The sequence below is a fragment of the Nelumbo lutea genome, chromosome 3 (genome assembly GCF_056320005.1).
Source record: "Nelumbo lutea isolate HS-2025 chromosome 3, American lotus-T2T, whole genome shotgun sequence".
In the NCBI taxonomy this organism is placed as follows: domain Eukaryota; kingdom Viridiplantae; phylum Streptophyta; class Magnoliopsida; order Proteales; family Nelumbonaceae; genus Nelumbo; species Nelumbo lutea.
In genome coordinates this window covers 49,530,093-49,548,104 of record NC_142686.1, presented here as the reverse complement: position 1 = coordinate 49,548,104, position 18,012 = coordinate 49,530,093, and the positions used below count along the sequence as shown (strand labels likewise).

The window sequence follows — 18,012 nt, the reverse complement described above, 5'->3', positions numbered from 1 at the left end:
ATTTAATATGGCTTAGGTGGTGTTTGAGTTTATAAAACTTCGTTTTGATCTAGGTCCTTATCCAACCAAAGCTTTAAGTCTAGGGTTGGATCATTGGGTTTAAATTAAGTTGGTTCATATCCCAATCCGTCCAATTTATACTCATTAGAGATTTAAATGGAAGATGTTATAAACATTGGAGATAGAGAGAGGGGGTGGGAATTAAAGCTTGAGAGATTTAATTTGAATATAAATAAGTCTATTCATAATGTGTTTATTTCCCATAGTGATTTTAGAAATATTGTTCACTAAAACAAAAACAATTCAAAAGACAAAAGAAATAGAAAAAAAAATATGAGGAAACAACAACAGAAGAATCCAACAATAAAAGATAAAGTCTAAGAATTTGTGTATTTACCTTATTTTTATCATAAGTATTTAGCTTTGAAATTATAATATGAAAGACAAGGTAACTAATTGCTATAAAGTCATAAAGTAACAATGCATAACAACTCATTGCAACATCTTACTAACACCATAACCCCTTTGAAGCCTAAGAAAATGGGGATGGGGAGTGAAATCCCTACCACCACCACATCTCAACCCTTATTATATATATATATATATATATATATATATATATATATATATATATATATATATATATATATCAGAATATATTTAAAATATTATTTATATATAGAATTTTTATTTATTTTCAGTAAATCTATTTTCTATAAAAATCTTTCAATTAAAAAAATTTTAGGGATTTGAGTCTCTGATAGGGAACCCATATGCATCAAGGATTAAGGATAGAGGGTAACACTTATCTCTACTAGGGATTGATGTTGGGGACAATGACTTGTTTCAAAGTTGGGATTAGGGATGGTGAGTATGGTCCCTCACCCTAAACCCACCCCTAAAGGTGTAAAATGGGTCGGTCGCCCATAGCTTGATATGACCCACCAACTACAGTGGTGAGTCATGCTAGGCACAAAATGACTCATTGGGCTAAGTTGGGCTGAGGGCATGACTTGCAGTCCGTGTGGGATCATGCTGGCATAGATCGTGGCCCAGCCCAAGCATGGTTTGTGGCACGTCCTAGTACATCATTTAACCATTATAGCATTTTTTAGTTTCATTATATATTTTTACTTTAATTTAATCATTTTATATTTTTATTGTATTAGTTGATTATTCATATGAAATAAAATTTTAGATTTTTTTTAAAATTGTTTGTTAAAAACATAGAATTTGAAAAATTTTCCTTTAACTTTTTGTTATTTTTTTATAGTGAAAACAAAATTAAAGAAAATAAAATAATATAGGCTAGCCTACCTCGCTATAGTGTGGGCGGCATGAAAATTTGGGGCTAACACAACCTATATTACACCTTTAGCTACCCCAATGCTATTCTTAGCTAGAAGGAACCCCTTTACATTTCTCAATCGAGCATGGTTTACATCCAATTTAAATATTACCTTTTGGATTATGTCTAACCGGTTTGACCATAACCCAAATTGCACTCCAATGAGAGTGAACATGCTTTATTAATTTAAATAAAATATAAATAGATTATAGATTAATACAAATCAATTATAAAAATAATATTATTATTGTTCATAATAAAATTTAAATGTTTTAAAAATTTTACCAATATAATTATTTTAACTCGTTATCATTATTCAAGCCTTATTCCCAATGCTAATAATTGAAATTTAAATTATTAAAAATTAATTTTACATTTAATAAATGTTATATATTTATGTAATAAACATTAAGAGATTTGCATTAATTTTTATAAATTTCAAATGGATTTTAAAGGAGTTCATATTAACCTACCCAACTCAATAATTAAATCCACAAGTAATCAATTACTCCTATCATGGTCCAAAGCAACCCATTGATTATAACCAAGGTTTAAAGTATCAATAGACATAATTATATTGGCAATGGTATATTAGTACTTTAAAACAATGCGTGTTTTTTTTTTTTTCCAAAATATCATTTTGATAATTGTTTGAATATTAATAAACAAAATAAATGGTTTATTGAAAGCACTTTTAACTATGCGTATCAAAATTCTCACTATACGATGTGATACACCCGATATAGAGCATATAATATTGATACTTTGAACCTTGATTATAATCTGTATGTAGGGGTTAATTGAGATCGAGTCTAAAATGACCTATTTTGGTTGTTTTTTTCCGTCTACTTTAAAAACTTGTTTTAAAACTGCAAAAAACTTATAAAAAAGAAAATTTTCTACAAATATTAGGGAAGCATTTGTTTTATGAAAAACCTTAAAAAGAAAATCACTGCAATTGTTTGTGGAAATAATATGTACATTATTTGAACTTCACGCATTGCAACAAAAATTTCCTACAACTACCAAAGGAGGCAACATCATTCCAATAATAATGAACTAATTTGTGAATAATGGATAAACCTAAAATGAAAAATATGAAGATCAAGGCTTACCAAAGTGACATGATGGACAATATGACTCTTCTCTAGCCACCCAACAATGCAGCTTTCATAAAAAAGATGAAAAAACGACACCCTTTTTCTTAATGACCCCACTTTAAAATCTTTCAAATAGACTCTACATTCATTAATTAAATCATCTTTTATGTTCGCTTTCATTGTTTGTAGTGCACTTTATAGCTAAAATGAACTCTTTTGTCATGGTCCTCCATTGGGATGAGGATGAAGAAACATAGTAGTCTTAATTTTTTTTTTTTTGGAAATAATGTTTTGGTTGGAAGAAAGGTATTTTATAGTAGAAAGTTGGTAATCTTATAATGTTTCCTTTATTAGAAATGTAAGGGATTGGGGATATTTAAAAGAGATCAATGGGCTCCCCAAGAGCATGCCATGTTTGCAAAAGTTCAAAGTTATGGGTGGGTTAATCCTCAAAATAATTGAAAAATGGGTTGCATGAACTCGGTGACATCATCTTCTTCACCCATTTATTGCAAAGTGGGTTGTGATTATAGGTGGAAGTAGGATTCAGTTCATACTAGGAAATCAATTTTATTGATCAATGTTTAATAAACGATTCAGAGGCCTTGCTTTTGCCTTTGGGTCATAGGTCATCATTTTGACCATCTGAGTTGAATGGATCAGATCATTCTACGATATCACATACACATATGATGGCATGTACTCGTGTGTACAAATACATATTTTATCAATAAATAGTGTATAATTATGCTTTATACATAATATATTATTTTATATTTAATTTAATTTTTAACTTTTATTTATAAAATATTAATAAGTGTGATTTGAGGCCAAAAAAAGTTTTTTTCGTGAAAATAGTGGGAAAGATGCATATGGCTCCTTGGGATGCATAAATCTCAGAAATTTACCCAAAATAAAAAAAAAGGATCACCCTTATTGAACATTGGAATGAAAAGTTATGGCATTCGAAAATTTGCACATACATTAAGTGTACAACCTGCGGCCTATTGACCGAGTCGAATGGGTCAACGATTGAATTACTCAGGTTGGGTGGTTTTTAACCGAGTCAAGGGTTTTTTACTAAATGGCAAATTTCAACAGAACCGGACCCGGAATTAAGGCCAGATAATGGTTTGAATGGTCCAACTAGCCCAGGTCAACGATTGGTTGAAAATAGTAGTATTGACATGTTGCTAGAAATTGATGTCTCACTAGAGGCAATGGGCCAACCATAAACCAATAAATAATGTATAATTATGCTTTATACATAATATATTATTTTATATAATTTAATTTTTTAATTTTTATTTATAAAATATTAAAAAGTGTTATTTGAGGCAAAAAAAAGGTTTTTTCGTGAAAATAATGGGCAAGATGCAAATGGCTCCTTGGGATGCATAGATCTTAGAAATTTACCCAAAATAAAAAAAAGGATCACCTCTATCGAACATTGGAATGCAAAGCTATGGCATTCGAAAGTTTGCACATACATTAAGTGCATAGCCTGTGGCCTATTGACCGAGTCGAATGGGTCAACGATTGAATTACTCGGGTCGGGTGGTTTTTAACCAAGTCAAGGGTTTTTGACTAAAGGGAAAATTTCAACAGAACTGGATCCAGAATAAAGGCCAGATAATGGTTTGAACGGTCCAACTAGCTCAGGTCAATGAGGGGTTGAAAATAGTAGTATTAACATGTTGCTAGAAATTGATGCCTCACTAGAGGCAATGGGCCAACCATAAACCAATGAAATAACTTGCTTCTAGCAATGTTAGGATTGAAATTACTGCAATTAAAGCTTGTTGTAGGGCATTATTAATAGCTGCTATGTTGATATTAAGAAGTTGCTTGAAATCAATGACTAACAGAAAATGATTGGCCGACCAAAAAACTGGCGAGATAACCCATTTCTAGCAAAATTTAGAGGAGGCCGAGTTTAGGAGAAAACAATGAATGCACACACCTTCTAAGGGTGTCAATTTGATGAGGTGGTTTGAACTCTTCTTCTACTAATGCATGTAATAGCTAGGTTAAAAAAAATGATTAAAGAATCATGGTTATTGTATTTTGTAAAAAGTTAAAAAATAGAAAATATGTTGAGACTTTACCTATTGATGCTAGCCTTGGATTCCATTGTGATGAGTATGAATAAGTTAAAAAGAGGAACAAGAAGAGTGGAAGATGGGTTTATAGTAGCTTGAGAATTGTGGGGTGTGTATTATTCGACTCTTTGGTCAGTGCATCACTTGGTGCTCTTGCGGGTGCCTGTGTGATAGTAGATCCAACTACCAAACCAAACATCATCAGAACCACAATTCTCGAAGAACCCATCTTCCTGTCTCTCTCTTTGTTTGTTCACAAAATGCAAATCAAGGCGAGAGAGAGAGAGAGAGAGAGAGAGAGAGAGCAAAGAGATACAGAGAAATTTGAAACTGTCCTTTGAGTGGAAAATTGGGATCTCTCCAAAATAGAGGAAGAGTCTGAATTCATCACTTTTGGCTGAGGTAAGGGTAGAAAAGGAGAGTCTTAGTTGGTCATTTTTGGTAGAGGGGAGGAAAGAAGTCTATACATAGAAGGAAACCATATTGCCTAGGTTTCCTATTCATATGTAGCTATTTTGAGGAGTTTTTAACTATAACGGGATTTGGGTTAATGAGATATTTGGAACCTTGCCACTGGCCTAGTGGGAGGGCTGGGTAGGGGAAATGAGGAAGAAGTGAGAGAATTAATGAAAGAGTTGGGAAGGGGTAAGGGAGAAAGGAGAAAGAAGTTAAAAAGAAAGCAGGGGAAGGGGGAATGGAAGAAGGGGAGAGTGTGTGATGTAGACAATATAGATGCCGTATGCCACATTAGGGATTCTCATTTATTAGTAAAAAAATGTGACCAAACCATTTTAAATAATGATGGGAACATATCATTACCATGGTTCAAAGTATCTAGAAAAATTTAGTGTTGAGTATATATAAGTTGTGATATTTTTTTATTTCAATGTTTTCAATCAATACCCACTTAACCATCATAAATTCACATCTAATATTATTATTTAGAGCCCATTTGGGAGAGATTCAGCTTTGATTGAGTTGTATCAACTGAATTGATTTGAAGAAACTACTAAAACTAGTTTCACTAGAAAGTTCATTTACTAGCTTAATTAAATAATTTGGCCTTTTGGGTTTACCTCACCAAACATAAATTTTGGGTTTTTTTTTTTTTTTAATGTAGAATCCACCTTGCAATGCAATAAGCTATTGTATGAAAACCCTCCCAAATGGGCACTTAAACATTGAGAAATGACCCAAATTCCTAATATATAGCGGGTATGATATATTGCAATATTGTGAACCCTGGTTTTGCAAGATTTAAAAATACAAATATGGACCATATACAAGGTTTTGCAATGAACATATTTGTATTTGCACTCCCCTCCCAAATGAAGCTTGAGTCACTGATTGTATGAATTAAAAATTTAAAATGCCCTAATGCTCTATCACAAGATGATTAATTCTTACCAAGGTTGCCTTCAATGACCCCTAGAATGTTGTTCTTGAATCTATCCTAAACACCACTAACTATATTGGTGGCACTTCCTATCTACAAAACATCATAGGTTCAGACAACACTTGAAGTGATGAGAGATCAAGTAGCAAATTAATGTGCCTTTGCCTGTCTCATTGGAGCTGAGTTCCACAGTTAAAATATCCCTAGTGGGAATGAGCGGTCGTTTTTAGACTATGTTCCCAAAAGGCTTGATTCATTTAGCTTGCAAATTTTTGAGCATGGGCCTAGATGTTTGTAGAAGCCATATATGTATATTTGGCCCGGTGTTTGAACCAACTTGAATATGGGCTTGCAAAGAGTGCATTATACCATGTCTCAACTATTACTGGGTCCAAATTGGCCTATGACCATCTCTACTAGTGGGCTCAAAAGAGTTCAAAAAAAGCCCATAAACCATCCCTAATGGTTTGTAGCTTTAATTCTCCAATTATCAAAACTTGTATCATCAATGATTACAACAACTCATAAATGATAGATTATGGCTACCAAAGTAATATTTTTCATCTAAGCCCTAATCCTCTTGCCCACACAATGAGAGTTCAACCAACTGTTGTGGTGTTTGGATAAGCTTTAGGATTTATGCTTTCAAGGCCCTAAAAAAGCAAAATGTCCCAATTTTATGCTTTGTGCTTTGAGGTGTAAAGTGTTTTAGTTAGATTATAATGTTTTTAAAAATAGCTCGTGCCAAACATTCAAAACAATTTTTGGTTCAAGTTTGTTTTGTGCATCTAAAGGCTCAAAAGCAAAATCTTATCCAAACATAGCCTAAATTTGTGACCCATATGATTTTAGGCTTCTTAAGTTTTCCACACAAAGAAAGAATAGTTACTATAAAAAAAGTGGTGATCATGGGATTTAGTTACCACCCTATTAAAAACAAAGGTGGGAAATAAGGGTGCAAGTCGATTATTGATTTGAAGAATTTATACAACATTGATCACAAATCGAGGCTATTTGGGCCAAGCCCATTCAAATTTTAATAAATGCTCAATCCGCCCAAGTTGCACCTGAGAGGCGGAGAAAATACTGTTTGTGCTAAGCCATCTCTGGTTTGAAGTGCCCTTAGATATGCCATCCATATTATGAAAGCATGTCATCACTATAAGCCAAACCAAAGAGGGTTCTACTACAAGGCTGCACTTTAGGCATGATACCTGCTCAAGTGCGGCCAAGGTAAAGTCTTCATTTCTGTTTGGTTCATAGTCGCAATTAGAATTGGAATCGAAATCCCTCAGAATCAGAATCAGAATGGTCTATTCCCATAGTTAGTTTGGTTCAGACAGGAATGAGAATGAGAATTAGAATAAGGAGGAATGGAATTTCATTCCCAAGGGAGGGGCAGGGAATGACCATCCCCTTGAATGCCATTCCAGCAAGAATGGGAATGGGATTTCGGTTCCACCCATCCAAACAGTGGAATTAGAATAGCCCATTCCAATTCTAATTCTGGACCCTTGTTCCTATGAACCAAATGGGGCCTCGGTTTAGTAGCTACCAATGCTAGTAATAACAATCCATATATCTTGAAACTCTTCAGCTTTAGTAGAGAGGGGAGCTCATCTTTGATATTCAATAAGAGCAATCACCTTGATCATCATGGTTCTTTTCATAAATAACTATTGGTTTATTTGGTCCACAGTCAAAATCAGAATTGAATGAGGGTTGGCTGGGGTGGGGGGACGTTAAGGCCATGTTTGGTTCAATTATCATTCTTTAATTTTAAAATGGACAAGAATGGGTAAAAATAGGCATAATGAGAAAATATTGTTATTAACCAAACACCTTTTTCCTAAAAATGAATTCTTTTCAAACTGACAAGTGTCCTATATTGCTCATTTTCATTCTTCAAAAAAAAATTGTGCTAGTATTCATAAACCGCCAGTCTAGGTCTCCAACAATCAATGTTAACCAGTTGGCATAGATGTTTTGTAAAAGTACTTTTATAAAAGTGCTTTTATAAAAGTGCTTTCATAAAAGTGATTTTATAAAAGTACTTCCATAAAGTGCTTTTATAAAAGTACTTTTGTAAAAATGCTTTCATAGAAGTACTTTTATAAAAGTGTTTTTTATTAAAGTGCTTTAATGTAAAAGTTCTTTCGTAAATTAAAGTACTTTTGTAAAAGTGCCTTCATAAAAGTATTTTACTTTCACAAAAGTATTTTTCATAAATTTACTTTTATAAAAGTGCTCGTGTAAAAGTGATTTTGCAAAAGTAGACATCCATGGCAATAGTTTTGTAGGCAGAGTTTCCTCAAAGAATGAAAATGAGCAAGATGGGGCATGATTATTTTTCATGTTGCAGGCTACCCAATTTCTATGCTATGGAGCTAATTTTTCATTTTGAAAGGAATGTGGTCTATGACAAGAATTTTGTAATCATACACTCTAATGTTATTCATTCTTACCTAGAATGAGCAAGAATTAAAAGAATGATGCCCATAATAGTAAACTAAACATGGCCTAAGTCAGCTAACCTTTTTTTTTGTTGCTAGATGCAATGAGATTTTAATTCCTGGGGGCGGGAGCTGGAATAGCCATTCCCTCAAATGGGGGCACGCCATTCCACTAGGAATGGAAATTGGAATACCATTTTGCTCAACCAAACAGCTGGAATTTGAATAGGTCATTACTATTTTGATTCCAAACCCCTATTCCTGCCAACCAAACGGACCATAAACTTGATGGACCAATCAACTCAATGACACACCTCGGGGTGCTATGATTCCTACTATGTCTCAAATCCTTCTATCCTTTCCTTTGTTGCTTTTGAAAGATAAAAAGATTTATTCCCATAAAATGAATAACCCATCATGTTTACTCACTTTCATATCTTTGTTTGAATTAAAGTGAAAATTTCTTTTTTTTTTTGAAGCCAATTAAAGTGGAAATTTCGGAATTGAAAAGGCTGTAACCCATTTCATTCCTTCTTGATTCCACAAATGCCTAAAACCAAGCTGCATTTGTTCTATGTAAAAAGGGAATACTATTTTCAGACTCAAATGTGTAAGATATATTTTCATCCCTTTTATAATAAAAAGGTTGTTTTTCACAAAGGTTTTCTTTTTTGATAGAAAAGTGGTAGAATAATAACTAAAATATTTTATCCTGAAAAAATTACATCCATTTTACAAAAAAAAAAAAAAAAGAACATAGTCCTAAAGACATATTTACAAGAAAAATAAGGAAATAAGGGAAAGAAAAGGCTAAAGCTTACCTCCTCATTGTCTCTATTTTTCACATTCATCCTTATCCCCATAAATTTCTTTTTATTTTTCTCTATTTTCACCAGTTATAGGAATCATGCTTCACTTTTAGTAAGATGAGGCAATGACAATACAAATATGTACAGCGCAAAGCCTGTATTTCTAAACTTGTATTTGTACTGTAGATATTTGTATTTGTATTCTTCCTAAACTGAGCTTTATGATTCATTTCATATAAGTGTTTGAGAGACAAGAGATTGATGAATGGGAGATGTATGAGGGGGGGTTTTATTTACCTATATATATAATTATATTTTTTAGTGAGAAGAAGTTACAAAATATTGTGAGAGGAGGATGCATGGGGGGTACTACCTGACAGAAGGAGACAAATCCAGAAATTTAGGTTATTTTTTGTTTTCTTTTTCTTTGTTTTTCTAATATATTTATTTTTCTTATAAATGTATAATTATATGGGGCCTGCTACATGGATTCATTTGAATGCCCTATTCTAGCCCCTTAACCTTAAGGCTATGTTTGGTCTGAAGGAAAATGTAGGAAAAGTAAGGACAAGGTAGGAAAACCTTTATAAACATTCTATTGGTTTTTCTGTCTTTCCCTCCCTTTTTCTTCAAACCATACATATCCTAAATGAATTGTGAAAATTATGGACTTTGGGCAGTCAAAGCCCAAGTTTCCCGACCCAAACCCCACCTAAGTTAAATCCAGCAAGACTCAATGGGCTCTAGTTAAAACACCATAAAACAATTCTAGAATGATATTTTATAAACTTTTTCTAAAAATCTTCCATAATCCTCGAACTATCTTATCATTAGTTGGTCTACGTGTATATGATTTTTTTTCAGAGCCCCTTACCAAATTTCTATTAAACCTCATGCAGTGCATGGGTTCAATTCCATTGGTTAATCAAAAGATCCATAACATGGCCACATCACCCATGGTTCAACATTTTAATAAGATTCTCTTAAACATGATTGGCTACGTGGTTAATTGGCTATGTTATTTAAGTGGGCCACAGCTGGGGATCCTCCAAGTATTGCTGCAGCGAAAGTGAACGGTGTTTGGCTGTTTGTTTAATCAAATAACAAAGAAGAATTTGTTACAAGTATAACTGACTGGGCTTCTATATAAACTGAAGCCAGAAAAAAAAAAAAAAAAACTGGGCCAGAAAAAAAACTGGGCTTTCATACATGGATCTGGGTTTGAAACTGGTCTATGGAACTTATTTATACGTTCCGATCTCTTCCTTATTCTTCTAATTATTATTATTAGTCCATCTCCATTTCCTTAATCCCCAACCCTGGTGGCAATGGGATTTGATTCCGGGTCTCTTTTTTATAATGAGTGAGAGATTATCAACTGAGACACCATCAATTGCTGCACTAACTAGTAACATGTGCCTAACTCAATTTTCTCATAGAGAAAAAGCTCATGGTCCGGTGCTAAGTACTAACTCTAGAAATTAGAATATCTGTAACTATGTTCCGATAAATTGGACAAGTAAGCATGATTGTTGAGGGTAGGAGTTGCGATTTCAGACCCAAGCTCTGTAACCCACCCAACCCACCTATTTATAACCCATCCAAACCTGCCCATTTACTTAGCGGTAGACCTGTTCATGGCAGGGTAGCCTGATGGGCCAGCCTGGTCTGGCCCGTTCTTAGTTGGGCTTGGCCCAAAACACCATGCCTGACTCTTTTGGGCTGGACTTGTGCTTTCTCAAAAAATCACAGCTCGAGCCCAAGCCCAACCTGATAATATTTTATATAGTAAAAAATATGTTATATGTATTAATGTATAATATAATATAAGGGTCAGTTTGGTTCACTGTCAGAAATGTAACAAAAAACTCTTCCAGTCTGAACTGGAATGGTCTATTCCCATAATATGTTTGGTCCAGACAAGAATTGGAATTGGAACAAGATGGAATGGGATTTCATTCCCAAGGGAGGGAAGGGAGTGACCATTCCCTCAAATGGGGGAATTCCATTCTAGCAGGAATGCGAATGAGATTCCAATTCTGCCCAACCTAACAATTGGAATTAGAATGACCCATTTTGATTCTAATTCTAGATCCCTATTCTTGCAAAGAAAACGGGCCCCAATATTTTTTTCTTTGGTCCCTTCTCTTTTCTCAAGCCATAGTGAAATATTTCCATATTGTTTTGGTTGTGAGGTCATTTAATATAAATAAATCAGTTTTATTATTGAGCATACAAACATTTTTATCAATTTCCTAGCTGGGCTTTGGATTCGGACTTAGGCTCGGACCTGAATGTGTTTTGTTGATATAGAAGCAAAACCAACTTGTGAACAGGTGTATTTAGTGGGTTGGAAATGGATTGAATCACCCTTTGGATCAACTTAAATGGATTGGGTTAAGTTTGGATACCTGAGTTTATTTTTGTATATACACTCTTTAACTATTTTACTCACAAAGAAATTGCTTGCTTTGGGAGCTTTATTGTAATTTTTGAAATCCTAATTGCATTGGCTTTATATGTAAGTAATATATTTTGGGTGGATTTATTTCCAAAATTTTGGCCATTTGTTTTGCTCAAAAAGCTGCATATAATTAAAAAAAAAAGAGTATAATCAATATATAAATATAAATACACTAAACTATAAATAAAACAACCAAAGTTTAACAAAAAATTTCTATTGATTCTTCATTGACCTTCATGTGTTCTAGTTTCTTTATTTTCCTTTTGGTTCATTCATGAAATTGCTTGTTCAGAAAAAAAAGGGTTTTACCAAACACATTTAATTTGGAGGACTAATTTTCCTTGTGAAGGTGAGAAACCGATAGACAGCTTAACAAGAGCAGACCTTGGGGGTCTGTTCTCAGCATTCAATCTTGAGCCATAACTCTCCAAGGGCGAAGCCAAAATTGTTACGTAGTAAAGAGTGGATTGTGGACTCAGCAGGCACCAGAAAACATGTAGGATCTGGTTGGTTAGACTCAATTTTCAGATAACTGTTGGAAAATGAAACCTTTTCCCTGTTTGGGGACAAACCGGGTTGCACTTGCATCCATCATGTATTGTCTGGTTAGTTCAGTTCACTACTCTCCAACGCCTCCATTAAAGAATGTTTATACTGGGTTCAAGCAAGTAAGAAAAAGATTAATAGAAGAATTAGAAAAGCTTGAGTTCGTGAACTGCTTCCATTGATTTTCACAGTACTGTAGCCATTAGATTGGTAAAAGAAACGAAATCAACTCTGTTACAGTTTACAGTCATCTGTCTCATATCAACACCAACCATTTTCAATTCCTATCCTCTGGTTCGAGTGTTTGTTTAAATTGCTGAAACGACATCGTAGTCATCTGTAATATAAAAGTCATTAAGAGAACCAGCTCGTGGCCCATGGTAGGAGCTTCTCTGACCGAGATTCAGTCTTGGTTGGGTGATATTAAGACATACAAATCCATCAGATTTCTGTGGATGAAAATCAAGTATAACGTGGGTGGTTTTTGTGGTGAGAATTATTAGATCGTGTCTAATTCTGGGAGCAGAGAAATCTCAATTATATAGAGAAATTACCATTACATGACAGACCAGTCTTTTGGACTGCAACTAGATTTAACAATGACAGCTTCTTAAGAGGAACACTACCACAATTTATTCAAATACCTCGTGACTCTCTCTCTCTCTCTCTCTCTCTCTCTCTCTCTCTCTGCTTCACATGCATCATGTGAAGTTGTCTGGTTTTCTGTTCCCGTTTCAACATTCTCATTCTTGGAACATGCACGCTGAAGTACTTCACTAAAGAAAATGACTGAAGGTTAAATTGATCTGAGTTCTTTATCTATACAAATTCATCTAATATCAATGTATTTTGGCAAAGAATTAGCTTTCACAGAGACCACACACCTGATATCAATGTAATTATGAAACCAGGTATACGTATCTGATTTGAGATTATCAACATAAGCTTATGATGAAATACCTAAATCATATGAAAACTGTCAAATGTCATCTGTTTATCCAAATTCGATCCTGTTAAGGCCAGGGTGACCCCAATCTGTTTATAATTGTATAGGCTTGTATATATTTCAAATTTATATTTTATACTGGATATTGTGTTTTTTATTGAAAATTTCATTGGTTCAACTTTTATAAAATTTATTTTCAATATATTTTTGTTCATGATATACAATATCAAAGATATTTTTGTTCATTTTATTAATAATGTATAACATTTCGATCATTTTTATTACAATTTATTGAATCTATTCAATATCTGATTGCTATCCAAATTAATTTGAATCTGATATAAATCCAATGGATAAGATTAATTCGATTCTAATCAAAATATGAATGAACCAAATTTGTATGTATCTCATATCCAATTTAACCCTACCCGATCTGTTTGCACCCCTGAATTAGCCAAATGGTCAGTCTTGACTCTTGACTACTATGAAAGAGATCTTCTCTAGGAATAATATATCAGATGGTCGTAACGATTCAATTTGAATTATGAACTTTTTATGTTGGTTCTATTTGATCATTTGAAACTGTGTTTGGCTTGAAAGGAAAAGGTAAGGAGAGGAAGGACGATAGAAATTGGGTTTGAACTGTTGGGTAATAAAAACCTATTTAAGGATCTCACCCAATGGTTTGAGTTTTTAGATCAATGATCAGAGCCTATTTGACCAAATGGTCTAGTGTTGGATCCCCTCCTATTATAATTAATTAAATTTCAACACAATTAATGAATGGGTGGGCCTGTGTTTGTCCACACCAAAGCAGTTACTGTAAAATCAAATCAGCCCATAAAGCCAAATTAATCTTGGGACCAAAACCACTAGCGAGTTGGGTTAGCAGCTAAGAACAAATATCCATAAAACATGATGACCATGATGCATTTGGTTATCTTGATTGGATCCAACTGTTGGACAAATTCTGGTTCTCATAAATTAATTATTATTTCATCAAGCCAAGCTCCATGCCAACCATATATTTGTTAGATATTTTTATCCTTTTGGAGGAGTGGTAAATGTAATATAATATGATAAGAGAAGTACTGTAACTCAAACTTACTGTTATTCTACCTTTATTTTATTTTTCAATTTCAATTACCACACAAAACATAATTGTACATCACATTCAGGCTTATATGTATATATTAATAATAATAATAATAATAATAATAATAATAATAATAATAATAATAATAATAATAATAATAATAATAATAATAATAGTAGTAGTAGTAGCACAAAAAAACCAAAACATGGGAGAAAGATGTATATTCTTTTTCCTTTACAATTGCAGCAGGGATCTCTATATTCAGTTTTGGTTTTGAAAGATTATTACAAGAAAGAAAACCACAGGGCTCAAAAAGAAGCCATAGACCTTGTTTTGATAAATCTGATATAATATATAAAAAGCAAAAAAGGTGTAATCTGCCAAGTTTCTTTTTCCCTTTTTTTTTTTTTTCCTGTTTGCACCTCTTGATCCATCTTCAGAAAACACAACAGAGAGATCCAAATCCAATAAACTGCTTTCTTGGAGAACCCAAGCTGAAAGATCTGTTGTTCATGGTGACATCTCTAGCTCTTTCTTCTCTCCAATATGATATGGGTTGTTTTGGGTTGGTGGGTTTTATACATATGAACCCAGGCCTCTAGCTTCTGATCCTTTCATGATTCTCAGCCTTTTGCATGAGGAGATGAACATTCTGCAAGGAGAGCAAATAACCCCATAAGCTTTATTGATTCAGAGAGAGAGAGAGAGAGAGAGAGAGACTTACTCCCATGGAACATCTCCAACCAACATCCAGTCACCGTCTTTGTCTTCATATGTAGGTGCATAGTCAGATCCATTGTAGCCTTCCCTCTCTGAGTATTGACCTGAAGAAAACAAGCAAAGGCATGATGAGAATTATATTGACCAGGGACATGCAATCATCGTATGCACTCAACATACATCAGAATACATCATCACCATGACTGTAACTCTTACCTATTGTCAACTTGAACATGATCTCCAAGGCTTTGAGTAGCTGAGGATAGCCTTTGTATCCCTTGAGGTCAATCTTCCTCAGGTAAGGAGCTCCATCCATGCTCACTTTCACGTAAATTCCAGCACTCTCAGGTTCTGTCTTCTTGGGTTGGAAGCAATTCTTCCTGTATGATCGGATTGGTGGCCACCCAACTACTTGAGCCCTGTAATTTCACATCCCCATCAGTCCATCACCTCCACATATCGAGATCATACATATATAGATAATATATTATGAATTGAATCTACGTTTCTGATGATCTAGTAAGGTATATCGATCGGAGGACTTACTTGGCTGCAGGTGGAGCTTCCTTCTCATCATCCCCGAAATCAGAGGTTCCAGAGTTACTCTTAGACCTACTATCCTCTGTAGTCTCATGAGACAAGGCCCTCTTGTTGCTCCTAACACTAGGAGGCGTGTGTTTCTCAGAATCATCTGTTCCCGGCAACCCTAGTCTGAGCTCGGTTGCCTTGAAGTTGAGATCATTCTCGTAAATCACCTTGCTTTCCATATTCCCTTCTGGAACGAACCAGTCAAAGCTCTGAAACTTAACTAGCTAGAGGGCAAAACTCTGGCGGCTTCCGGTGAATTTCCTTGTTTTCCGGCTGAACTTGGGGAGGTGATAAGGAAGAAAGGTAGAGAAATGTGTTTGGTGGAGGAGGTTGTAAACGCAAATTTAAGGTGTTATATAGATAGTAACAGGGGAGGGACAGTACGTGGGGACTAATTTCTGTGGATGCATGAAATTTGGGACATGTACAGCGAGGCTGTCGGTTACACGAATAGCAGCTTTGAGGTGGTTGTTCCTGCAGCGAGGGGACAAGGGTGGGACAAGATCGGCCGCCCAGATGGAAGACTGAGGGGGGATGGGACGGTCGAGATGCATTCTAGGGGTCGTCGGAGTGAAATCAGGAGCGTTGGATCACGAGGCGGAGAGAGAGGAGCAGCCCATGTGGGCGGGACCCATGTTGATGCCCTTAATGGCCGTGGCATGGCCATGTGGGGGTGAAAAAGTCGGAACCTACCTGATTTATTTTATGAAATTGATGAGTGGATGGGAAACACATAACGTGTGCTCCCTTTCCATTTATAAGCTTCTCTCTCCCTCTCTCTCTCTCGAAACTGAAATATCGAATGCATGATGCATGTGTAAGGGTTGTATATAAACATCCCTTGCAAAAAACATTGATTTAGAATCTTAGCATTTTTTTTTTTGAATTAGGGCGAGCTAGCATTACCGAATTAATCAAAATTCTAAGGCTCTGTTTGCCGGTTAAATGCACTTACATGAGTAAATGTTTCCATGATCCCACTTATGTTTTTTTACTAGGAATGACCCCGTATTAAGTACGGGACCCTTAATCTGAATTATTTCAAATTTCAAATTATTTTTATTAGATATTTAGGTTAGGTTTTTTTATTTGATTTAAGAGACTTACCATGTTTTATTTAGAGAATGGCTCCATATTAAGGGGCAACTATAGTATCATTTAATTTAAAATTTACTATTTAACTATAAAAAATTAAACTAGAAAAATTAACATGGTTCTTACATCTTTGTAGTTAACAATTTATTTTGACCTACTTTGTTTGAAAATACTATTAATTTATGTTATTTTTAATATGATTTAAGAGATTAAATGAAGTCTTATTTGTAAGCAGTAACCCACTTTAATTGGTATTTACTATTTATTTAATAAATTTATTTTTAAAATCTAAATTAGGTTACACTTTCAAAAATAGTTAAATTTAGTTTGCAATTATTAAACTATTTCACCTAAAAGAAGGAAACTCACACCATTTGTATTAATTGTGTAGTCATTTTTATGAATTTCATTTATTTTTATTTTATCCATTTAATACTTTGAATAATTTTAAGTTAACTTATTTGTTTAATCATTAATTTTGAAATGGTTCTGTTTAAATAAGATTGAGTTACTACCCTAACATTTGAAGTGGCCACTTTTTTAGGGATTAGGATACTATGTGTGTGAATTTTAAGAGAGTGGAGTTATCACTTTTTTGTGAGTGGATAGATTTTTTTACGAGTAAGAGTTTAACCTCTTCTAGGATTCTATCTATTGAAATTTTACAATGCCACGAAGGGTGGGGACTGTTGCTTGAAGACCTTCCTTATATATATATATATATATAATGGTTTTCCCGGGTAAATAATATAATGACTGTTTTATCCATAAAAAATTTATTATCAAATGGGGCATATTTGTTCCACCCAAATGTTGGCAACTTTCCCCCCTCTCAAAAACCAAAAAATGAATGTCCACAAGTAGGAAAATTGAAACCAGAATTCAATTATGATACTAGAAAAACTTACAACCAATCAAACAATATTATAATAGAAGTGATCAATCAAGTTCTATTCATCAAATTCATGGGGTGCTTTGATGGGTTAAATCTCTTTCGATACCATGCCTTTCCGGTATCATAATTTTTTCCCTAAAATAATTGACTTGAATTTATTATTTGGTTATTTTGGTTAAAATCAAATTTTATTATATATAAATTATATATAATAAAAAAGTCATCATATACTATATATATATATATATATATATATATATATATATATATATTAAAATGAAACTAGATCAATTTGTCAAATCTATTACTTTGATTAATCAAAATTTTAATAAATTTAAAAATCAGAAGTAATTGAATTACACTAAATAAAAAAACCAAACCGAAAAAACCAAAACCAAACTTATTATAACCTAAAAGGGCGGTATCTTATTTGGTTTATGGAATGGAAGAATAT

The 18,012-nt window shown here is 33.8% G+C and overlaps 1 protein-coding gene across 1 annotated transcript; it reads right to left on the bottom strand.

Moving 5' to 3' along the window:
- Positions 1–14,466: 14,466 nt before the first annotated feature.
- Positions 14,467–15,936, bottom strand: LOC148864861 (auxin-induced protein 22B-like). The gene is made up of 4 exons (XM_088979522.1): positions 15,527–15,936; positions 15,197–15,399; positions 14,985–15,084; positions 14,467–14,912 (listed from the first exon to the last, which is right to left on the bottom strand). Exons 1-4 carry the CDS (start codon positions 15,745–15,747, stop codon positions 14,837–14,839), a joined length of 600 nt encoding a protein of 199 aa, XP_088835648.1. The 5' UTR covers positions 15,748–15,936; the 3' UTR covers positions 14,467–14,836.
- Between the last annotated feature and the right edge of the window lie 2,076 nt (positions 15,937–18,012).